Below are 26,160 nucleotides of genomic sequence, written 5' to 3'. Positions count from 1 at the left end.
CTGGACGCTCTGCCTGGTACACAGTGAGCGCTCAAGAAATGATCGACGGTGTTATGATTTCAGCCGGTTGGGTCAGTGTTTCTCAACCTTTTATGCAGATCAGCCTCAACCACGGGGTTATTTTTAAAAACACATGCTGAGTCCCTCTTCCAGAAATCCTAATTCCAAAATTTGCTGAAGGAATAAGGTGAGCTTGGTGTTTTTTCCTGCAGGTTCTAGAAGTGAGTCTGATGACTCAAACCACAAACTTGCAGCTTAGAGAATGCATAATCTCTTAGAGAACACATAATCTGGACGACAGAGTCAGAAATTCCAGTCCCCAAATGGGCCCATTTTCTCTGTTGTTTTATGGTTACATACAACACAATTAGTGCCCAGCCCCTTTGTAAATAGTGGATTCCCTCTGTTACTCAGTTGACAACTGATGTTAACTGAGCACCTATTATGTGCCAGGCCTTGAACTAACAGCCGGGGATGCAGCTGTAAAGGAGGCAAAGATGCTGTAAGGCAGTCCCTCTTCCTCACCTTCCATCCTTTTGCTTGATTTTTCTTCTCAGCCCTTTTCATTCATTGCATCGTCAACATATGCTGGCTCCGCCCCATGAGAACCTGAGACGTTTTGCTCACTGCAGTTCCCACAGCCTAGAACAGTGCGTAGCCTGCAGTAGGTGTCTCCAGGAAGGACCTGCTCTAATGGAATGAACAGGGAACTCTGTACTTCTTGGTGAGCCAAGCTGGTGGCCAGCCCACGGCACAGTATATGTCCCCAACCTCTTTGTGTTGGAGCTGAGAGGGGAACGTGTCTTCTGGTCCTGCCACCCCCTTGCAATTTAATCTGAAATGATTGCTTTAAGCCTCAGTTTACTCATTTATAAAATACTGTATTAAATAGGATAATGCTCAATGCGTGGGCAAAGTTTCATACACTAGTAGGAGCTCTGTTGCATTGGTTTTCTTATCACTTGACATTGAATAAAGAGAAGACAGTCCTAGAAATTTTCTGACAATTCCTACAGAGGGAAACTGAGTAGCAAGCAGTGTGCTGCTAATAGCCCTCATTGTGAAGCCTGATAACATGCATCTGTTTGTTGGACAAATGCTTCATGAGCATCTCCCATGTGCTGGCTGCAAAGCTGGGGCCTTAGGACATAGGGGTGATAAAACCAGTCATGGGCCCTGCCTCCATGGCACTCACTGTCTGCTGGGGGAGAGACGGGTGGGAATGGAATAAACCAAGAATCATAAAACGTCAATGCTGAAAAGAGCAAAGCTGTGAAATATGTGGTATCTTCAGGCCAATACTGGGGAGGGGAGTGGATCTGACCTTGCCTAAAAAAGTCTCCTCAAGAAAGTGGTACTCAGGCCAAGACCTAAGCTATGTGAATTTGTTAGCCAGACCCAGACAACAGCTGGGTGGTAACAAGGACAGAGCAAAGCCAGAGTGGGGGAGTACGGAATGGGGGTATCATGTCAACCATTCAGGGGCCTGTAGGCCAGCTCTTCTCAAACATAATGTGCTCCCAAATCCCCGCACACCTTGTTAAAATGCTGATTCTTTGTCAGCGGGCAGGGCCCGAGAATCTGCATTTCTAACAAGCTCCCTGGAGATGCCAGCGCTGCCTGGCCACAGACCACATTGTGAGCACGAAGATTTTAAGCCGTGACTCCATCCTAAGAGCAGGGTTTTTCAGGTGAGGATATTTTCCTAAGATCCCTTTGGACTGTGTGAACCCATCTTGCTGCTGACATGAAGCCACGCCCTTGGCCTGGGGCTTGGGAATCCTCCGGAAGCCTGAAAAGTTCAGATGGAGTTGGTGCTCTTCCCCAGCCAGTTTGCTGACATGTACATCAACCCCAGGTCCAGCTGGTGTTGCCATGAAGCAGGTACCCCGGGGCTTGGGTGCTGCAGTTCAGCAACTCGGGGGACTGGCAGCACATGGGTCTTCTTTTTTCAACCAAGCTAGGCTTGAGATAAACACACACACACACACACACACACACACACACACACACATTGATAAATATCCTTTGAAGTGCAATGATAGCCACACATAGGGTTGGAATGAAATCTTACATTAAATCATCTCAAATTCAATAATTAAAGGAGTAAAGGACTTGGACGCTTTGGTTATCGCTGATGGTGCCTGAGCAGATGCAGACTTCTCTTGCACCCAAAGGCTATGGGATTAGACGAGCCCAGAAGGCCCATCCACCAGGCAGGGCTGTTCCTGTTGGGGCTGAGACTGCCAGTGGAGGCGATCAGCAAGGAGCCAGTGGGCAGGCCATGGGCTCAGCACACGAGCACGGGAGCCAGGGCAGATGAGGCTGGGAGGCATGGCCCACTGCAGCGCCATTTGGGAGGACAGAAAGAGGAAAACAGCCTCCCACACAGAGCCTTCAGTGCATCTCTCCCAGGTCTACTGATTGTCTTTCTAAGGCAATCTGGGTGACAAATACAGGCCCAAGAAACATTGCTCTTGTAAGCAATCCCAGCTGCTCCCAAAGTATGTCCCCAAACAAAGGTTGTGTGCCACCCCCCAGTGCTTACAGCTCAGTTTAATCACTCACCTCTGCAGCTTTAAATCAAAGGTGGCTCCTATTAAGTATAATTACCCTTGCCAGCAGCTTGTGTAAGGCAGCAAGTGAGGGGTTAGCAACCAGGAATGGTTTCTACAGAGCAATATATATGCCATGGACGAATCGCCAGCAGCCAGGACCCATAGCTTCTGATACACATATAATTCAGCCAGGAGCAAATGTGTGCCACAGGTAGAGAGCTGTACGCACAGGTAAACACAGTTTCCTTTGATGTGCCAGCAGACAAGAAACACCACTATGCAGAAGAATAAGATGCGACAGAAAAGGCTTCTCTGAGCCTCAAATGCACAATACGTGTTGGTATTTCGGTTTTTCTGCACAAAAGCAAATTGCCATCCACCCAGATCCTCTGCGACCAAGTCCCAATACAATAAAAGAAATCTGACAAACTCTAACTTTCTCAGTCACCGAATGCCCATATTTTACCACCTTTGTTATCCTGGGAAAGTAGGAATCCTCCGGCTGACTTTGACACAGTAATTTTTCTCTCGTTCAACCTCGCCGCATCTTTCATTCCTGACACACATAAACATTTTTTTAAATCATGAGCATCTTTATCATTTCAGGCTCGTCAATTCCCATTTTGCCTAATTAATAAATAAATCAAAACCTGAAAGGAAATGAAAGGCAAGTTGTGAAGAACTTTTGGCCCTAACTAAAAAGAAGCTACCGAGAGCTAGACTTAAAATGTGCTTCTTTCAGTCCTGCTGGCTCATTCTAGGAGTTGTATTTCTCCTCTCCTTCCACTTATGTAAGCCTGCTTATTAAACTGTGTGCCCAGGAGCATAAACAAAGACCTCAAAAGAATATATCTCTTTCTCTAAAGACACGACACATTGTCATTCTAGCAGTCCTCACGCTGCTGGTCACTATCACCTCCACGACCACCACAGTGACTAACATTTATTGAGAGCTTATTACGTGCCAAGCATTCATTAAACACACTATATACAATATCTATATAATCCACCTGATAACTTCATGCAGTACCAGGGGAATTTTTTGTTAAACTAAGCAACTGGTGCTGCTTAGAAGGTTAAATAACTTGGCCAAGATCAGACAGAAAGTAAATAACAACCTCAACTTGAACCTTACTCCGTCTGAGTTCAAGGTGACTGGTTGCAACCCTTCAGAGTATATAGTGTACAACTATTGACTTTGCCAGCCCGGTATCCATTTTCCCTTATTTTTTGCTAATATCACCTTGATTTTAGAAAATGATCTCTAGCCTCTGCTACCCGTTGTAGCTTGAGATGTGTACCTGGGGATGGGAGGCTGATCAGAGGTCATAGATTGGTTCAGGGTGGGTCTTGCAAACCCACTGAGCCAATGTAAACCCTCGGGCATTTGCTGGGGGTCCTCTGAAGGAGTGCCCTCTTCTGCCAGAGCTGCTAAGCTCTCAGATGCTGCCAGGTGACCACTGTGACCACCTGTGTGGGAATGCAGGCAAGCAGAGTCAGAGAGACCTGTCTCCACACCCACCCTCGGGTATCTGTGACCACAGGTACCCAGGCTGGGGCTCAGCTGAGTCACGAAGATGGTGTGTAATTTATCACAGGCTAGAGTAGGATTCGTCGATGTAAAAATTTGGCTTTCGGAGGTGCTATGTGTGGCTTTGGAGTTAAACATACTTGGTTTTAAATCTTGGTTCCACTATAGCTATGTGGGCAAATCAGTTCACAGCTCTGTGCCTCGGTTTCCTTATCTGGAAAATGGGGATATCAGCAGCATGTTCTGCCTTCTCAGTTGAGAGGAAGGCTAAATGAAGTCAGGTGGGTGTAAAGCATCTGGGACGACACCTGGCATGGAGCGGACGGTCAGTTAATGTGAATGAGTCTGCTTAGCATTGTTTCAGGGAGGAAACAAAGGAAAGGTTGGTTCCATTAAGGGTTGTGAGGGGCAGTGAAAAAGACTCAGAGTGGCTCACCAGGGGCAAATCCAGAAATTTTCACAGCAAGTTACTGCTCATAGAGCTGAGCAGGGGCTAGTGTGTGCAAGGAAGAAGGGACATGTGTTCAGGAAGGATTAGTCGGAAAAGAAGTCAGGGAACTATCACTAATGACAATGTCAGGGGCTGCCTGGCATAAAATCTGGGCAGATCAGCAATTAGATCCAGAAACGAATGAACAAACATACAAACAGAAATGGCCTTGAGTTCCTGGTGAGTCATAGATCATCTTCATCCATCCATCCATCCATCCGTCCATTCATCTGTCCATCCATCCATCCATCCATCCATCCACCCATCCACCCATTCATTAACCCATCCACCCATCTACCCATCCATCTATCCATCTACCCACTCACCCTTCCTTCCATCCATCCATCCATCCATCCATCCATCCATCCATCCATCCATCCATCCATCCATCCATCCTACCCACCCACTCATCCATCTATCCATCTACCCACTTACCCATCCATCCATCCATCCATCCATCCATCCATCCATCCATCCTACCCACCCACTCATCCGTCTATCCATCCACCAACTCACCCATCCATCCATCCATCCATCCATCCATCCAACTTACCCTCCCTGGCTTTATTCTAGGCACTCAATTTCTAACCTTTCAAGACAGGGGCCATCCCTCTTTCATCCCTGTAGCCCTGACATACAGCACAGGGCCTTGAAAATAACAGAAATTAATAAAGGCTGTTGAATGAAGAAAAGAATGACTATCAAACACATACGTTCCTTTCAGGGGACTTATCTCCTGCAAACCTGCTGCAGCCCGCCCCTCTCCTCCCATGCAGTCTCCAAGCCTCTTTCATACTATTCCTGAAAGGACAGTCATACCTGGAAGAGCTCCATAGCAGAATCAGTGTTGGCCCTAATGTCCTCACCCCATGCATTTTTCTTTGCTCCTCTGGAAGCAAGGCCTGCCTTTTACTTTCACTCTGTGTTTCTCCCATGGAGAATCAAAACATCTTGAACCACAAATGGTTTGCTCAATGTACTGTTTGTCACAGCTGTTGTTTTCATGACGTGAGAACTATAGGAAGCCCTGCCCATCATTTTATTTAAGTATTTTTTCTTTTAATAAAGAAGGCTGTAAGTTTCCATTGCTACTCTTCTATCTTGGGTGACTCCCTACTAATGTGTCCAATTTCTCCTATTTGATGCAGGAGAGCAGTTCAAAGAACGTGCCTGAGGATTCAAACTGGAGTTAGAAACAAATTTTCCTGTTTATTTATCAGAGTGCAGGGGCAGATTCAAAAGTTAAACTAAAGCACAAAACTTCTCTTGTGGAGTGGATGCTCTGGGGATTGTGGTCTAAAATGAAAATCAGATCATTGTTTAAAGAAGAGGGGGAAAAAAAAAAAACCCCACCTCACACAGTACATTGTTACACATTTGAAAACATCTCTGTGTTTCTTAAATGTTCTGCTAAGAGTACTAACAGGTCAGTCCACAGGAAATGCAAGAATACGTTATATTTTAATCAGGGCACATAAAACACTGTCTAGAATGTTTTGCTGCCCGGGGGAATGCAGTGAGCAGGGAACATTTACAAACTCCAGGTCAGTCTCCCCATTACATCACTGTGAAGAAAAAAGAAATTTATGAGGTTAAATTATATGGATGTTATATATTGGAACTGTTAGCCCATTCCCAAATGAGAATGTTGGCTGAAATAGCCAGAGTGCCTGAGAGAAATTTCTAAGTCCTTCTATTGTGGATGTTTTTATGGTAACTTTCCACAAAAAAGCAAAGATGTATTCTTTGAAGATAATGAAATGAATAAAAAAAAGAGAAGTCTAACCCCCCAAAAATGTCCAGATTCCCATAGAGAGGGCACCAAGAGAGAGTTACTTACATTATTCTTCTCCGGAGATAATAATACAGAAGTTGTTTTGTGGAACTTACTCATGATTTATTTGAGCTATTCCTCATCTAAATGATTGGAAACACAGATGTTGATGCTATAACTCTGCTTCCAGTAAATAATTCCTCAAAGGACTCACATTTGTTTAACCTCAGTCACAAGATGATAAAACTTATTAAACATTTATGGAAGCAGCACCACAATTTTGTTGGTTTATGTGTTTGTCAAGTTTGGAAACTCATATCCTCAACTTTTCCACCTGCCTTTCACCTCTCTGAAAAGAAAAATATCTTTGGGGAAGTTCCCATACCTGGATTATGGAGATTTTTCTCCCCCCCACCATTCTTTATTTCTCCACTTGTGGCTACAGTTTGACAGTAAACAGAAGGGCTGCCATGCTGATCTCAGAGAACAATAATTAAACCAAGGGGACAGCAGACAAGGTGCTCCCGTGGGATCAGCAGAGGAAGAATAAAAACCCCACCAGGGAACTGTTTTCGTATGATGGTTAGCCTGCTTCTGAGATCAGCAAGTGTTCACTTAGGTAATGTGCGTGCATTCATTTATTTATTCAACGACATTCACTAAGAACCCCATATTCAGCCCAGTGGGCATAAATAACCTGGTATCTAAATAGACCAAAGGCTCCAGGAACCTTAGATAACATCCATTCATTCATTCATTCATTCATTCAACAAAACACCTACTGTGTTCAAGGTACAGCGAAAGAAAGGGCCCTCAGGATCTGAAAGATCAATCCCTGATGTGGTGTAACACAGACAAGGGAACAGAAATCACACAGGGCGTAGGGCCTGCTTCCCTGTGGCCTCTGTCCCTGATTCCTTTCCCATCTAGTGCAATTTTCCTGCACAGGGACATTGGTATAACTATGGCTTTTCTTCCCTCTCACCAAGGGCCATACCAGGGCAGGGCCAGGGCCACAGAGATACCCCTGGGGACATACGCTGTGACACTGGCTTCATGTTCATGGGGAAAACCCTGAGGAGCTTTGGGTGATTCCATTAGTTGCTTGGCCTTGGTGGGAATAAGTACCCACACTATATCCACCACGGATACAAAATGCATGCATAATAAGGGCTTTGTATACTCTCCCCTCCTCCCCAGACATACACATTGACACCTACAACATACCTAACCCAGCTGTACATGAAACAAACATCCACAACACACATAACATACACACAGTCACAACTCACATCCACAATAAAACAGACCCAGGGCACATATAAACACACATGCACACACACCCAAGCTATACGTTCAGACACTCAACTTACACACACACGAATAACGGATCCCAACACACACACACATTCTAAGGATGCTGCCGGCCTTGGCTGTGAAAAGCACCTGCTACCACACGGACCCTCTCGCCCTGGGGTTCTATCCTATTGATATTTCTACCCCTAAGACCTAGCTGTTTGCTCAATACATGTTTGATGCCTCAATACAAACTGCAGTTTACCTGCTTAACATGTTAAACTGAGGACTGACCATTGTTAATGATTCAACTTGCAATACTGACAAATGAAATCCAAGGGTCTTTCCTTTCCTAACCCTGTGCTCTCAGATTTAACACCCTCCCCCTGCCACAGAGCTCTGGCAGCAGTTAAGTTGTCCAGCTCTGAAGCTCCATCCATTATGCACTCTGAAGACAAATGCAGTTTCTTTATGCTAGTCATGCTTTTCTTTTTACTTTTGTCTGTTCCCCACTGCAAGGCAGCTGAAGACAGTTTTCTTGATGTACTTGGGATTCAAGCCATGTTGATGGCTGAATTTCACTCATTATTGTGCTTACGGACATACTTTATTTATGTTCAGTTTACTTACTTCAAACAGATGTTTTCACAAGTGCCTACTAGGTACAAATTATCCAGTTAACTTTTGGTAAGAAAGTGTTCATTTAAATAAAAGATACTAAGAATGTTCAAAGTATGAAATATTAGCTATTTCAACAATGTTTATTTTTTTCTCTACTGATTCTCTTGCTAACAGTAGTAAAATTCACACAACTGTTTTTCTGTATGTAAATTTCACATGTGACAATAATAAAAATTCCCATGAATACTTAGTATAGGATTGCATGTAAGAGTGAAAACTTTAAAATAAGCTGAACATCTATTAACAGAGGAGTTGATAAATGAATAAATATATAAATTCTTGTGGTGGAATATTATACAGCATGATAAAAGGAATTAGCAATACCTATTTTAAGCATATTTTCTCTACCTGCTTACCTACATACTTAGATATTTATACCTGGATAGAGCCTAAACATAGAATTTAAAAACCAAGTTGCAAAAGACAGTGTGAAACTATTTACACAAAAAAATGTAAACACATACAAAATAATACTAATGCTTGTGGCTACATATTTATGCAGGTAAAACTATAAATATGGAAGATATACACCCCAAATTCTTCACTGTACCTGTTCCTGGAGAGAGAGTGAAGGGAAAGTAACAATATTTGTTGGACACTGGTTATGTACCAAGCACTCTTCTAAGTACTGAACAAGCATCACCTTTTAAATCCTTGTAATCGCGTTTGGAAGTAAGCATTGTCCTTTATGCCTATTTTACAGGGCTGAGGAACACAGTTTTTAAGTTTGGTGTTCAAAGATGATGTAACTTTATAAAGTTGAATTCCCTTTCTGTGTAAAATTCACAGATCAAATGAAATAAGCTCATTTTACTATGGGCAGTTCTTCTGTTCCATCTGATCCATTATTCCCATTGAATAGCAATAAAGAAAATATTTGGGTTAAAGACCATAAAATGGGATGATAATTTCATTCCATTTCTCATTAAAAAATAACCACAAATCAGATGGCCAGGCAGTTTGCCAAACCTGGTATTATTACAAAGGTTTGTTTCAAACGGCCACCCATATTTAAAAATAACAGCAACCACTAAAAACAATGGTTGGTTTCTTTTTCCAGAAAGATCCTATTGTGATTTCTGTTGTAAGCGACGGTTTTCCCTGGAGATCCGACCCCTTGAATTTCCCAATCATCTTTTTTTCCCCCATATCACTCAGAGTACTCATTTAAATGTCACCTATAATTAAATACTTACAAGAAAGAAACACCTTTAGAGACCTTGACCATAAATATTGTGAGGGATTCGAAAGGGGAAATCTGTGATGGTAGATTTTCATTTGCTAAAATAAATAATGGTTTAGTGTCACTGCATGTGTTGCGTATTTCTGATGGCCAGTAAGAGTCATGGAGCCTCTGAGAGATTTATGGGGAACAGATGAGCAGCGTCTGACTTGAGGGCACGTCCTCAAGGATGCTATAGGAAGCCGGTGAGCACGACCACTTACTGAGACACCCCAGATGGACTGTCTTGGGGGTTTTCATGTTTTTTCCTACTTTCATTTCATGAAACAGAAAGGGACTTAGAAAAATGCCCTTGTGGAAGGCTCAAGAGGTTTTAAAAATGCCTTTTTTTTTTTTTTTAATCTTCATAGGCTCAACTTTTAAAGATGCTGTTTAGGGATTTAGATAGACAAGACAATACTATTTTTTTCTCTCTGCCCACAATTGACTTACTTCAACCTAGAGGAAACATTAAATTTCAGTTCATGCCCTGAGCTTGCTCATACCTATATCAAACTGTGAAGGTTTATTTATGTGACTCTTTGCTATTAAGCATTAAATCCTGTGAGAAGCAACAAAACGGTGTCTGAGTACTTGGACTCTGATAAGCAGTCCTGGGTTTCAATATCTTTTCTAAAAGCTTGTGTTATCTTCAAGCTATTTTAAATTTCCCAGACTTAATTTCCTTATCTCTTCAATGGGCCATTAATAATAATACTATCTGGCTTTCGGGATGCGGTGGGGAGATACTTTATGGACACCACCTGTATGTAGTCAATATTTGGTAAACGTTCACTACTGAGTGTAGACTTTGGGTTTAGTGTCATGAAGGTCAGCGCATGGCACTGATAGTGACATATGCATGGCAGCCCTTATGACAATGAAAATTAGGATTACCACCCTCTCCCTCATGGTCACCATCATTGTTTTTATCACACTTATCCATGGAGGCACAGGTGCTATACAGAAAAGGCTTGGAAGTCCAATTACTGGAAGGAGTAAGCAAACAAAAGGGAGGGAATCAACAAAGAAAAAAGGAAAAAGCCTCATGGAAGACAGTCAGAGAAAATATGAAAGGTGGAGAGGCTCCAAAGAATGAAGACAGGTTTTCTGCCGTCTCATCCTATATAGAGGGTCCAGGTCTGTAGTGACTGTACAAAATAAATAGCCGGCTCTGCGTGACTGCACGTTTCTTTCTTGCCTCTTGGGTCTGGTGCCCAGGTTCCCAGCCTGCTCCTAAGCGGATGGGGCGCCCGTATATTTGCCAGATTGCTTGTCTCTCGCCCTTTTAGCCATGGGATTCTCTGGGTTCTGATGGTTCGTGCTGTGACCAGGTAGACAAATGCATAAATGGACGCATCTCCTGTTGAAATACATGAGGGAAAACGGTCCCCCCATTTCTAAAAACACATGCAATTTCCATGAAAGAATGAGAGAGAAGAGAATTCTTATACTTTTTTCTGTTGACTAAAAGCCGAAAGTGAAAATGGACCCCCCAAACCACTTTTAAAATGTTTAAATGCATTGGCATTTGGAATTGAGAGAGAGAGAGAGAGAGAGAGAGAGAGAGAGAGAGGAGGAGCTGGAGGAGGAAGGAGCCCAGATTTTCTCCCATGTGCTCTAAGTCAAAGCCATACTGAGTAAATAAAATGCAAATTCACAGGCCTCAACCCCCTTCCTTTGGAGTCAGAACCACTAGCCTGTGGCCTGGGAATCTGCAAATTTGCATTGTAACAAGTTCTTTCAACCAAATAAAGGTTGAGAACCACTGCTCCCTTCCAGATGCAAAACCAGAACTTTATCCCCAGTCCCTCCGTATTTGCAACAGTTCCTGGGTGAATAAAAGACATTCCGGAGTTTCTCTCTGATATCCTGGGAGGGGAAGTTCCTTCTGGTTTTCAAAGTTTTTGAAGTTTTAATGAAAACCTCTGTCTTCCGGGCGTTTTTCTGACCTGAGTGTGACTCGGCAGCCCTTGCTCACAGCTGGCCCTGAACCCCTTTTCTCCCCAGGCCCGGGCGTCCACGGTGCCCTCATATGCAGTCACGCTGTCCCATCTGCACAGTTTGTACAACATCCTCCCCTCAGACTATTGCTTTCTTTATATATTTCCTTACAAGGGTTCCCTCTTTTCTTTACTTACATAATTTTATCTTAAAATGAAAAGCTGTATCACTACAGTCAATGGAAAACCAGTGTCATTTCCCATAAGTGATGATAATCAGACAATGAAAATCCAAGTACTGCTATTTCACATTTCACTGGATACTGTTGCTTTCAAAAGTCTCTAAATTTGAGGTCTGCTCTTTCTGATAAACAAGCAGGAGAGAGGTGTTTAAGACAGGCTAACACCGAATGAGATTTCCTTCTTCATTAAATCAGAGGGGTTGAAATGCTGCAAAAAAGACCTTGTTTCCACTTTGTGTGTGACTCGGTGCCACTTATAACTACCACCGGCGGCATGCCAGCCCAGAATGGGGCAACTGTGACTTTAGACAAACGTTCAGGGATGGGATCGCTTTCCTCATTAAATGAAATGAAACCAGGACAGGCTTGGGTAGAGAAGACAGGAGCCTGCAATGGAGGAGGTGACAGGGAGAGTGAGTGGTCCCCGCAGAGACGCCCCTTCGTGTCCTTGGGTTGGTCACTTTCACTCCTAAAAACCATCATTCATTCATTCATTCTTTCAGACAACATGTGCTGAGCCCCAGCTGTGTGCTAGGTTCTGTGGACATAGAGCAAATAAGACAGAAGTTCCCTTCATGGTTACAGGCTCACAGTCATGGTGATGATTTTTAAATTTAACTTTTATTGAGTGCTTACTATGTACAAGGCACTGTTCTAAGTGCTTTGCAGGTGTTCATACCTTGCTTCTGCCAACAACCCAAGAAGGAGTTTTCATTACGCGTACCTTACTGATAAGGAAATCGAGGCATGGAGAGGATTATTAGCTTGTTAATGTAATGACCAGATTTACTGACTGCTTACCACGTACCAGGCACTGTGCTAAGCACGTAATCTGATTTACCTCAATTAATCCTTGTAGAAACCCAATGAGATGAGTCCTTTTATTAGAGGAAATTCAAGTTCTTGCAGGTAGAAGTGCCTAAGGTCATACAGTGAGGCAATGACCCACTGGAGAAAAACTGACCGGTGCGCGTCTGACTCCAGGGTCCGCCCTGACACTGCCCTGCATGACGGGGGTGGGGAAATGGATGAAGAGGTGATCGTAGGGCTTCAGGAAATGTGCTCTGCAGAGAAAGGCCTCATCCCCTCTGCGGTCAGTTCTAGAATAAATGTGGCTCCAGACACTCCCCTTTGTTTCCACTTGGGCTCAGAGAAGGATAGACTGACAATTTTCAGTAAGAACCCTCTCATGATGAGGAGGAGAAATAAAAGAAGGATTAGAGAAGATACTCGCAGGATAAACACAGCCAGGCGTGCATGTACAGCTTTCAGGGTAGTCCTTGTTTCTGCTCACAGGGCCACCTGCCATTTCCTGCACATCTTGGTGTCTCCCTTTGGACCAAATTTCCCACCTCTCCCGCCATCAGTCTGGTCCAAGTTATCACCACTTCTGACTAGATACTTCCGAAGTGGTCGGCCTGCTTGCAGTCTTGGTCCCTGGTGAGTAAGACTGCAGCCAGAAAGATGCCGTGAAAACCGAAGTCAGATCCTGTGTCGCTCCTGCTCCCTCACACGCTAAGGCTCCCCATTTTGGTTAGAACCCCCTCCTTCCAGTGTTCCTGGTCCTAGAGGTTTGAAGCCTACCTACCCCTCCTCCAGGATCCCTTGCCCTCCAAGCCCCAGCCTCCCTGTTGCTCCCCCAGAGCTGCAACCCCCAACACACCGCCACTCCAGCCACACTTCTAGGCATGCCCGGAACTGCCTTCCCCCGAGGGTGGCACTTCTCTCCCTTCCGCCTCACTCAGAACCCAGTTGCAGAGTCACTTCTGCAGAAGTCTCTCCAGGCCCTCTATCTTCTCTGACACAGCACTCTCCTGCAAGCTCCACCCCTCACCCTCCTTTAAGTTTCTCTGTTGCACATACCACACCCTGACATGATGTGACACACGTGTCTGCTGGCTTATTTGTGACCTGCCTGCCTCCCTAAATGTAAGCTTCCAGAAGACAGGCCTTTGCCGACCGTACTGGAGGCTGTAGTTCACCAGCTCCCATGGTACCTGGTGTCCAGTGGACCTTCCCTAACATTGGTTCTATAAAGGCCGCTGCAAACATTCAGATGCTCTCGCCATCCCAAATCCCTTTGTCCTAAGATATACCTTAACAGGCACCAGCCAGCCTCCCTTCTTCCCTTTCTCAGACACTTATCTGAAGGTGACAATTAAAAAATGAAGAAGGCGTTACCAGGAAACAGCCTGTAGCCTCCTCCTATTAGCTTAACGATGCCTAAGCTATGCCGCCTTGGGGCCTGAGGGGATGAGCACAGGTTTGCCAGTGGGGGAGGGTGAGAGCTGCCAAACCCTAGGAGGCTTTGGGCCCCTGGGGAGCAGAGGGAGAGGCCAACTGGGGGGTCAGGAACGAGGGTCCTCAACCCCTTTCCCTCCATCAGCCATGCCCCATCCGCGGGTCTCGGCTTAATGAAGGAAGAAGTCTACAAATCCATATCACAAGCCCACACTGCCTATCAGGTTAATAAATAATACTGCAAAAAGGTGAATCACTGCTCTTCAACTGACAGCAGATGATGTCATGAACAAAATACAAGTTCACCACTGTCATTTTGTCACTAATATCTCCTAAAATGATAAATATCCGAAGTCCAGCTATGATCAGGATTGGTATACAGGTATGACAAAAAAGTTTTAGATGTGTAAAAGAGATCCTTATACTCAAAAGTAATTAATTAGTATACAAAGTAATACGGCTTCATTTATTCATTAAACAGGAAATATTTAAAGTGCCTAATTGGTACCAAGGACTAATTTAAGTGCTTAGATGTCTCCTGGAATTCCTACAGAAAAAATAACAGTGGGAAGAGAACCACACCGTTCATTTATGAAGAAGATCCAGAGTCAGCAGGACTGCACCAAGCGTTTTATCTACATCACCCAACCTAATTGGCACAAGCAGAATATGAGAGGAGAACTCATGGCCCCATTTGGCAGATGAGGAAACTGAGACACAGCATGGGTAAGGAACAGCCCTCAAAGCACACTTCTGGCTGGTTAAGTAGCCAGGAACTACAAATGGAGCCCAGATTTGCTTGGCTCTTACCATTTGCTGCTCCATAGCCTCACAGACAGCATCCATCCCAGCACCCATCAATCCCTCCAAAAAGACTAGGAATGAGACTTTCTTTCTATCATTCTCAGCATCCTACTCACCACTACTGAGGGGCAGGGTAAGTAGACGGGGTGGATAAACACCCCTCAGTCTGCCACCACCTGCAAAATCAAGCAAGTGCCAATGTTCTACTAAGAGCCCAAGCAGATCACATCACTTCCCTGCTTGACCCCCTCCAATGGACCCCATCACACTTAGAATCAAGTCTAGAAGGCCACCCACAACCTGCCCCTGCCTGCATCTCCTGCCTCACTTCAAAGCACTCTCCCCTGTGTCCGTCTGCTCCAGCCAAGCAGCCTCTTCCTCATGACTCAGATGCAAGCCAGTTCTCACCTTAGGCGTCCACTGCTTCAACCTTCAAGAATGCCCCTCCCAGATCGGCGCTTGGCTAGACCCTTACTTTTTGCTCTGATCAAATATTAGCACCTGAGAAATCCCACCCCTGACAACCCTCCCATCACTTGGTACCCATTCACCCTGATTTATTTTTGTGAAATGCACTTACAACTAATTTAATATTATTATTTATTTATTCCTTTGCTTTTTGGTCTCACCCACAAGAATATTAGCTGTGTGAGGACAGGGGCTTTTCCTGCTGCAATATCCCAGGATCCGGTAGGTGGACAGTCAACATTGGCTGGATGAATGAACACATGAATGCACACACATATGCATGGACACTCAAGGAGGAATCGCCTTCCTCTGTGAAACATGGCCCAAAGTTCCTATCTGGAGACTCCACTAAGGGCAGCATCCAGTGTTCTTAGCACCCTCCCTACAGGCCTAGACACCCCAGCAGATGCACTGAAAGGATAACGGGAACTGAGGGTCCCTCCTTGGCAAGCTGCTATGGCTCTTCTAGATGGAGTATCCCAGTGGAGTAAGTGCCTGGGTCCTGGAAGCAGGGAGTTCAAAACTCAGCCGGCCACTGCATGACCTTGAATGTGCTTCTCTGCAGGTTACTCAGATCCCCATTAGTAAAATAGGGATGACAGTAGCATCTCACACATAGGAATGTCTCAAGGATAAGACTTAGCTCAGATGTCCCCTGCCGGTCTCACCTGACCACCAACGCTAATGTTACCCTAACTGCTAATCCCACACTTTTGCTTTTATACAACTATGGTCACCATGGAGCTTTTCTCTCTAGGAAAAGTATCCTTTTTTCCTTTGTTAATTTACTTGTATCTTTGCTAGATTCTCCCAAATGAAGGGTAAAATCCCATGGGATCACCCGTGAACCCATCCATTAACACTGGGGATGCAAGTGATCAGAGCAGGACCTGGCACATAGTAGGGACTCAAAAAGAACTGTTGTTTAAATGAATGAATGCCAAATATATAGGGCCTTGGTGAAGTGCCTGTTACCCAATAAGCGCTTACAACACAAGATTATCTGTGCTGTTACAGTTGCTGTTGCTTGGACCATAATTACTATTTCTTGGGGAAAGAAACATTTTTCTGAGCTGGTGCAGGACTCCAACCAGCCCAGCATGAGTCATTCTCAGAAGAGGCTAAAGCACTACTCAGTGTATTTCCAGTTTTATAAACCAAAAGGCACCCACGTCTGATTTCTTCCCAGCTCTGACGCCCTAGTCCTATGATAATCAGTAGGTGGCTTGTTTCCCTTCTGATATAAATTTTTCAAGGTCTGGCTATCAAGGGAAAGACACACTGACACTGTTAGGCGTGACCCCTCATAGGTTTAGCACACTTTTACAGCCCTAGTTACATCTAATCTTTTCAAAAAACCTGTGCCTTACTGAAGAAGAACTGAGTACCCCCACCATGTAGAATGGGAAGTGGGGGGCAGTGATTTGAGCACCTTGGCCAAGTTTACATGGCCAAAAGGAAATAGACGCAGGATTTGAATGTGGGTCAGTCTGACTCCCAAACACATTCTTATCCTTTGAGTAAGGTATCTCTCTTGAGCTTGCCCAGGGCCACATAAGCAGCCAAGGCAGAGCCAGGACCAGAACCCAAGTCACCCGCTCCTGTTCCACAGCTCCATCCACGATCTCAAACCTAATCTCAGGAGGGAAAACAAGAAGCAGCATGATGCCATGTACCCAACTTTCTAATAAAGGGGAATAGCCACCGGCAATGCTGATATAAAACATGCTTATAGCTTTTCATTTCGGCATTTCTTCTGTACCGGATGGTACCGAACGCATAGAGTAGATTTAACTCTGCTCTAGAGCATCATCTTGGCCAGAAGCTGTTCATATCTCCCTTGGGTAGAGGACAGAGGCTTCTGAATACACAGAAAATACTAAGAATCCGATAAACTGACGTGATTTAAAGTAAGCTCCTTGCAGTTTATAGAAATATTTATATGCTGTTGCTCTCGCTTACACATGCTATTTCTCCCCTCTAGAGGACCTTGACCTGCTGTCTCCTTTTTGTATCTCCCAGGTCACCAGATTTCATGGATTTTTCATGATATAGTAAAACATTGGGGAAGTTTCTTCCAAATTCACTACAAACAGCATGGCTGCTGACAACTCCGTTCTTATCTCATTCTGCCCTTTGTAACTATTTTCATTAAAAACAGTAACTGTGTTCTGCCCACCTTAATATCAGAACTATGTGATGTCCATGTGACTTAGATGTAGCTTTAAGAAGAAAGCTCAGGGGTGATTTCAGACCATTCAGTTCTGAACACACTCAACTAATTAAGACCAATGATCTTAATTTTTGCACTAACAGAAACTGCAGAACACTTTTTTTTTTTAACCCCACCTTCGTATCTAGCAGCTTTATAAAAACATGAGGCTTTCCCTTTAGCATAAATGGACACTACAGCTTTCAATTAAATTAGTCTTTGGAGAGAGATGCAAAAGAGCTGAAAAGCTCCTTAAAAATCTTCCGTGCTTCACTGCTTCCCATTTGCCAAGGGGAGATGTGTAGTTAAAATGCAATGCTATTTTCTTCTTACCCTGCCAAACAAAGTTTCGATCTTGAACCCTGAGCTAGCTATGCTATCGAGCTTGTTGGGATTTTACTTTAGTTTGCACGTCCACATTTGGTTTTCTTATACTGTTTTTTTTAAAAGGAATGCGAACGATCACGCCCTATATCTTTATACATCCAGAGAGAACTTTATCAGGCCCTGCTGGAGGTTGGGTAGTAGAAATGGCGATACTGAAAATTTTTTTTAAGTAACACAGATGGAAAGAGATCTGTCATTTAGATGAGCAAAATTCAAGACAAATGCTTTCAAATGTGATCCAGGTATTATTTTTCCATGTAATTTCTCTAAACTCAATATCTCCCAAAGTTTCGCATCGTGCATTTCCCTGTTGTTAAGCATTTCTAAATAATATTGATATATTAATAATAGGATTATCTAGTAGTGCCTCCTAAAATGTCATTTCTGAAATCTTAAACAATTTTAAGCCTTGCTTTGACATCACAAAGTGTTTGTGGATGCCCAGAGGACATCTTTTTCTGGAGAGGGAATGCTAAAGATTGAGAAAGGCTACAATTGAAAATTCCACCTGGCTATTTTGATGATTTTCAAACCCTACCGAATTACTTAATCACGTCACCCACGGAGTTTTGCTTTGGAAACAAATCTATCAGCAATTCCCTCTTGCGTCTCAGATTTCTTTTCTGTGTCTGTTCCTGTATATGTCTTTGCAAAGGACCTGAGCCCAATACCCTTGTGATGGTTTCTCTGACAAAACGAGCAACACAAATATAGTCACAGTGCTGGAGACACTGCAGATTAACGTGCAGGTTACATGCAAAACCATGTGCGGGCAGAGTCGCTCTCCTATGTGTTTGCAGACATTCACCGGAAGTGGATATGTGGGCTCTAAAGTCTCTAAATTTTTACTATAATTTCTTAAAGACCCAGTGTATCTTGAAACCCACTTAAAAACCCTATCCTTTCCTCTGAAAAAAGTTCCTATACAAGTGACTCAAGGTCAGTAGTAGGGAAAAAAAACCAGAAATTCCACATCCAGTGTAAATAATGTTATATGATAGAGGCCTTTAAATATATAGTGGCTTTTTTTACTGCAATATCTAGCAATCAAGCAAACACTCTTGATCAGGTTATTTCTTACGTGGCTGGCATGACTAAGCTCATTCATAATCAAAGAGCGGCTCGCCAAAGGTCACCCGAAGGAACAAGAGAATTTCTAACTTTAAATGGACCTTATGAAACTTAAAATAATTTTTAAAAATACAAAGTATTACAAATTACTGAAAGATGGATATAAAAACCTCCTCCAGGGTGAGCAGGCTCAATGAAGGCAGAAGGATGAGATGTCCCTGCTCCAGAGTACAGGAAAAGACATCCTGCATTTCTTACAACATTAGAAAATGAAAATAAATTTCTCCCAAATAAATAAAAACATAACAGCATTCTCAACTGCAAAGCAATAAAATGATTTGTGTGCCAAGCTTCTTTTAATATCACTGACTTTTTTTTTTATAAAATCGCTCAATTTGATTGTAATTAAATATGTAATGAAAAAGCACTGCTTCAGGGAAGCGATGCAAGACACTGTCTGTTAGTTTAATGTATTTCCAACTGACGTTGCATCAAACGGAAATGATACTCTGTGTATGCCTGGTCTTAATATAGAATTTGTTAGGCAATTCTGTGCTTTTTAAAGGGAACTTGGGTGGACACAGGCATTGCCTTTGAAATAGTGGCTGAGTCTTCCCAGACCATGACATACCTAAATAAAATTGATGGTACAATACAGTGACGGATGGGAAGCTCTACTCTGGACATTTAACTTGTGTCAGCTAAGTACAGACCAAGCACAAACACCAATAAGGCCCAGGTTTTCTTTCGGCTGATTTTCCTAAGCCCAGCTGTAGAGATGAGCAGAAGTGCATCATTTTTACGGCCTTAAATACTGCCAGGCTTGGTGTCCCTTTAAAGCCTGCTCTGTTGAGAGTACAATTCCCAAGCCACTGGAGAGATAAATAGATCAACCCAGGTATTATCCAGTTGGAGAAATTCAGTCAAATGAGTGAGAACTCAGATGGGATGAAATGAAAGCATAAGTCTGTGTTGAAGAATGTGACAAAAGGTGAGATGCTTCCAGGGACAGATTTGCTAAAGATGCCTAGGAGGTATTTGTTGGCTGTGAAGGTTTTCCAAATTGGAGCAGTAGAATCTAGGTGACTTGGAGAAAAATAAATGCAAGGTGGTGGAAAAATAAATGCATAGTATTTCTGATGACTGCTTTTACCCTCCTCAAAAGTAGCACCCACTCTCCAACCCCCAAGCCTCAAGATTTTCATTGTGGAAAAGTTTCTCAGAGCCCCCTCTCCCTTACCGAGCTTCCACTAGAACGCCCTGTCACTTGCAATCTGCTGATTAGGGTTAATGTATTGTGTCCTGATATGGCAGATTAAAAATGAAATCAATAAATGCCTAAAACAAATGGGCTTTTGAGATGTCCCATTCAATCTGGGTCTTTAAGAGTGAGGTGAGAGGTGGGAGAAAGAAATCAGGAGGGGAGTGGGAAGGACCACTTAAGTAATCAATTTCCATCCAAAACACTGGGTGGAGGATGCAGTTTCAAGGTATCTGTCCTTCCTTTTCCAGGGAACTGCTTTAAAAAAAACAAGAATAGCCAAAACAGTTCAGGCTACTAAGACCCTTGCGCGCGTGTGTGTGTGTGTGTGTGTGTGTATTTTTTCCATTCATCTGTTAAAACCTTACTGTTTGGGTAAGTGAATGGGGTCTATGGCATGCAGTATTTAAATCTTAAAGATGAGAACTTGTGTTTCTGAAGTATGTTTAAACAAAGTGAGAGTGTCAGGGTCGGGGACTCCACCCGGATTCTTATTCTCTTGAACCCTATCCCACCTGCCAGTAAATTAAACGTAAACTTCACCCCCAGCTGCCTGCCTTCTCCCTGCCCTGCTGGTTGAGTTTGCCTAGCCCTCACCAGTTAATCCAGTCCTTGCTAGCAGGAGCTTGGAAAGGAGATCGCTCAGGTCATTTCTACTCCTATCACAGTATTCAGAATTGTCCCTGCTGAATATGTTTCCCATGTAAATAACCTGTGCTATTAAGGTGCAAATTGCAACTTTTAAGTAATGATTGCTAATAGTCTAATGTTTACTGCCACACAAGGACATTCATGAAAACAAAATCTGCATTATTCATCTCCATATTAAATAAACAAAATAAATTGAGAGAGCTGTTCTTTCCTGCAAGACTTTCCTTAGATCTGGATTATCAGAATGCTTCTGAGAGTCAGCATGAAGGAAACATGTACTCTCTCTGCGGGGCACAGGAGCAGAATCCTATAATTTATATATACATTAGATATTCACCTGTATACGATCCCCAAAGATTTTGCCTTCTATTGCAATTGGCTGGCATTATATAAAAACTATAGTTCGGAATGGTGAAATAAAATATGTATTACACATGTCTGTATACAGAGGCTGCAATATATGGCAGAAAATAGGAGAGCTGGCAGTGTGAGTCTTCAATTTAAAAATTTTAACTACTCTGCATCCTGCAAAATACAAATGAAACATTGTTCTGCTTTATTTTACCTTTCTGCCATCTTCTTTACCTCGGCTAAAATGGATAGAGGGAAAAAATGCTAGTACAGAATCATGCAATATTCTTAGGTAAAAGTGGATACATTTTAGAGTGAGTGAAATATACATCCAAGGAAGCGCCAGCACACACACACACTCACACATACACAAGCCCCTGGGGTGCTATAGGCTGCTTTATAAACTTTTCTTCTTGCCTGAAGTAATAGTATGGTAGAATAGCGTGGCTTTAGAAAAAGCCAGGAAGAATGACATTTCGGAGGGAAATGTTCGGACTTAGCTGTTTCCTTAAACAGAACTGCCTACCTTACATCTCTTCCCTTAAAGGGAGGAGGAATATAGCACATAAAGATGAAAATTCCCTATCACTTATAATATCATCTCATTCATTCTATCCGCATACCTGCTTTATTAGAAAGTTCTGTAATGGATTCCGTGAAACATGGAACTTAAAACTAATAATGCAAAGGAATCAAATTGCCTCGAACAGTTCTTGGGAAAGAGAGGCTCAGCTCTGATTCACTCTCAGGCTTTTTCTATCTTACATTATTCATTAATCAAGCTAGAAATCAAGCTTTCAACATCAGTCCGTGGGAATAATTACTTACAGTTGTGCATTGTGTTTAATTTTGAGCAGTGACAAAAGTCAGTACGGCTACAATGCTAGAGCCCACCTTCCCTTTTGCCTTGGATGGTAACTGACTCAAGAACCCCAAAGTGGCTAACTTCACTTGGGAGCCGCCACCTCAGCTAAAACAGGGTACAGCATGGCCGACTTCCGAGGAAAGAAACACTGCATGAAAAAATATTCACTTTATTAATATGTGAGCAAATAAATACCGTAAGAGGGGCCTCTCTGTATGAAATGAATTACTCCCTTGACAAGGCTTTCCACTTCTTTCAGTGAAAAAAATAAAAGCCATTAAAACAAACATATAAAAAGACACTAGGAATACAATAGGCCAGAAAACTGAAACTCCAGCCACAACTTTCTAACACACACACACAAACACACATGCACACACACTACAGTAAATAGCCAGCTCGGCTACATATCAGCGTAATGAAAAGGAGCTAATTTAAATAATGTGATACAGCATGGTGTTACGTACACCTGGATCCTCATTGATCAGAGGATAATTATAATCAAAGCAGTGCAATTCTGAGCAATGCACTTTTTGTAATGAGCTTACCAAAGAAGACATGTCCAGTCATTCTGGTAATTTAAATTACTGCCTACTTGTTGATGGCCTTTACCGGAACAACAAGGGGAAAAAAAAAAAAAGAGTAATTTTCAGGGCAGTATCACTTCTTGCTGGACTGTTGCCCAGGGTTCTCTTTTGGGACAACAATAAGGACGTTATCTCTAATGATCTAGCTACACTTAAACTTCTGTTGCCAGAACTAGAAGAAGCAGGCTTCCTCTTCCAGGGTCTAGACAGCCAATGCACATACCCCAGTGCTGTCAGATTGCAAAGCAATCTGAGTTTTAAAAAATGTAAGTGAGTTAAATGTAGAAAGGGATGGGATAGGAGAGAGAAACTGTCTCCAAAAGAAGTAGCTAGAGTTGGAAAAAGAACACCTCACTAGGCAAGTTCTAAATAAATACATACAGCACCAAAAATATTCTACTAATTTTGCTCTTAGGGAAACAATTGGAAGATACATGTATCAAAGTTTTATAAATGATATTTCCCCATGCAATCTGAACCAGTCTCTGCACGGTTAGGGAAGCACTTCTGCACTCACAAGGGAAGATAACTGGATATTTACAAGCACATGTACTGCCATTCCAACTGGACTCAGGCCGCGATGGGGGATAAGCTCAGTGGTCCAGCTGTTCAGACACAAACACCCGCTTTGCCTGGATTTGCAACTAACTTTGGATTTGTTCTAAGAGTGTCTTTGCAAAGTTTATGAACGTGTTCCACTGAACTTCTCTCTGAAGTGTCTCTCCGTTAGAAGAGAAGGAGATGCTGTGGGAGGTCTGCAGAAGACCAGCCTTAACAGTGCTGCCGAAAGCGGGAGGGTAAAGACAGAGGTGGAACAAAACAAAACAAAACAAAACAAACTTAAGCTTCTCGCTTAAAGCCCTGATTCAACTAAAGGACACAAAGAAATAAAAACACCCACCTTAAAAGCCAAACAAGATAATAATTGTGCATGTCTGGCTCTGAATCTAGAGGGCAAGGCTTGCGTCACAGGCACTCTGAGTTACCATGGTGAGTGATTTATTGATATATATCAAGAATGAATAGATCAAAGGCAGTGAGATGACAGGTGATCAATCAAATGTCAAATCAAAACTAGCAATCAAGGGGAAAGCTGATTTTTCAGTGGGTGGGTCTGGCAGGAGAAAAATGAACTTTCATATTACACTTCCGAGAAACAAAACCCCAGCATACTATTAAAAAAGCAATTAAGCAACCCAAAAGAAAAAAAAATCCTTTAGAAGGTCTATTGTACTGATCCATTAATCTGTTCGTATTTTGGGGGGGGGGGGTTGGGCAGGGAAGTAGGGATTCAGATGGGATAGTTCCTTCCAAGTAAATCAATTTACAAAGTTTGCGACTCTCTCTGGGCAAAGAAAATCCAGAGCTGTTTCAGTGTTCTATGGGAATTTTTTTTTCTTTTTTGTCTTTTTAAGAGAAGGGAGAATGTTGATTAGATTTCCAAACGCGGATCCTTTCAGAAAACATATTCAAAGGCTCATTCCTTTCCCGGGTGGTTTTTTCCACCTTGGCGATCAAAGCTGAACTCCCATTGCTCGCCCCAAAGCCAGCCGGCGGCACGGGGCTTGGGCATCTCACACTTGAGCGCCCCAAACCCCAGCGAGAGGAAATGCTGTCCCTCGAGGCCAGAAGCCACTGGCACTGACCACGCGGAGGGATGCGGGGGTGGAAGGCCGGTCGCCCTGCTCCGCACCCCAAATTCTCAACCCAGCCTTGGCCCGGGAGGCAAGGAACAGAGTGGGAGAAAGTTAGGGGTGGGGTAGAGGGTGGAGGAAAGAAAGTTTAAGGAGGAAAGGCTGGTGGGATAGCTTCCCCCCCACCCAGCTGGAGCCCGGGAAGGGGAGGACTGGGACAGGGCAGAAGGCGAAAGAGGAGAAGGGGGCATCAGCCGGGCCGAGCGGGGACCCCGGAGCGAGCGCCCCCGACAGCTCAGGGGGTGGCGTCCTGGGGCGCCCGCGGCGCGCAGGGCGGCCCGGCCGGCGGCCCCGAGGCGGAGCCGATTCTCTTACCTGCCGCCCGCCGGGGTGCCTGCTGCTTCCTCCTGGGCATCGCTCTGCTCCGCTCCAGTCCCGCTCCTGGCGCCCCGGCCCCGGGCCGCGCGCGGGGCCCGCTGTCTCTCTCGCCGCTCCGGGGCGCCTCCGCCTCCTGCCCGGTGGCTCCTGGGGCGTCGCTCGGCCTCGGTCCCCCCGACGAGCCCCCCTGCCACTCCTCCGCCACGGGCCGGAGACCCCCCTCTCTGGGTGGCAGGCCCGGGGGGGCTCGTGCCGGCAGGTCTCAAGTAGAGGTTGGTTTTCTGCCTTGTTTGTTTGTTTGTTTTGGATTTTTTTTTCCTCTCTTTTTGTTTTTGCTTTTTGGAAATTTTTGGTTTTTTTGGTTTTGTTTTTTGCTTGTTTTTTTTTTTTGGTGACTGTGGAGACACTTGATTTCTTTATTAAACATCCAAGACCGCGTTCGGATGGAAGGGGCGAGGGGCGCACACGCGCCGCACGCACACGCGCGCGTAAAGATAAGGGGGAAAAAAAGGCAATCCCGGGAAGGCGGCGGTTTCTTCTTCTTCTTCCCCGTCTGCCGTCTCCTGTCCCTCCTGTCCCTCCTCCTCCTCGCCGAGGTCGATGGCGGCCCCGCGCCGCGGAGGGGGTCGCTCGCTGTCGGTGTGCGGCTGCCGTCAGCTCCCCGTCCGGGAGGGATGTGCGAGCGGACAGGCGCGGATTTGGGCAAGACAGAAAATCTGGAATTCACTCACTCACACACTCGCACACACACAGACACACACAGACACTCACACACGCACGCACTCCTTCCTCTCACACACTCACCCCCCCATATGGGCGCGCGCACACACACACACACTCACACACACACACTCACACACACAAGACAGGGCGAGGCGATGCCAGCAAACATCGATCCCGCTGAACAAACTGAACATTAACAAACTCCTCCTACCCCTCCTCCTCTCCCCGCGACCTGATGACAGGGAGAAATTTACTCCCCAGCCGCAGAGCGCCAGGCAGAGGGAGTGTATTAAAGGGACAGTGCCCCGCCGGGAAAGGGCTGGGGGCGGGCTCCGGCGTGCCGAGGCTCCAGGTGCGCCCTGCGCACCGGGCGACACCCCGCAGGCGGGGCTGAGCCGCTCTGGGTCGTGGACCAAAAGGAGGCAGCCTGGTGGCGCGACTTGGCCACCGGGAAGGGCGCCGCAGGGGGTCGGGGAGCTGCCGAGCAGGGCCGTGAGCAGCCCCCACTTAGGGGTGCTTCAGCGGGGCTGGGCAGGGCACCTTGGCCAGTGGCGACCTCCGTCCTCCAAGCCTCCTAATCTGACCACAAAGATGTCCTCCCCATCACTTAAATTTAAGGCCAGGTCCCCCCACTTCTTTCTAATCCGTGGGTGGTCATGAAAACAAAAATTTCCCGTCTGCCTCAATGATAGTTAAATCACACATTTTCCCCTTTGTTTTAATAGTATTAATTGAGCACCTACTATGTGCCTGTTCTGGACACCAAACAGCCATAGAGAACGGGAAGATC

General features: G+C 44.5%; 1 protein-coding gene across 5 annotated transcripts in view; it reads right to left on the bottom strand.

The window, feature by feature from the left end:
* Nucleotides 1-25,626, bottom strand: part of TSHZ2 (teashirt zinc finger homeobox 2) — a 422,987-nt gene extending 397,361 nt beyond the window's left edge. For all 5 annotated transcript variants that reach the window (XM_036901945.2, XM_036901947.2, XM_057503094.1 and 2 more), the window contains exon 1: nucleotides 24,645-25,626. In XM_036901945.2, coding sequence (XP_036757840.2) covers nucleotides 24,645-24,684 — 40 coding nt within the window. In that variant the 5' untranslated portion in view covers nucleotides 24,685-25,626. The remainder of the gene's footprint in view (nucleotides 1-24,644) is intronic.
* Between the last annotated feature and the right edge of the window lie 534 nt (nucleotides 25,627-26,160).

Source organism: Manis pentadactyla, chromosome 5, assembly GCF_030020395.1.
Source record: "Manis pentadactyla isolate mManPen7 chromosome 5, mManPen7.hap1, whole genome shotgun sequence".
Classification (NCBI taxonomy): Eukaryota; Metazoa; Chordata; class Mammalia; order Pholidota; family Manidae; genus Manis; species Manis pentadactyla.
Note: the sequence above shows the minus strand (reverse complement) of the source record. Positions and strands in the feature narration are given on the sequence as shown.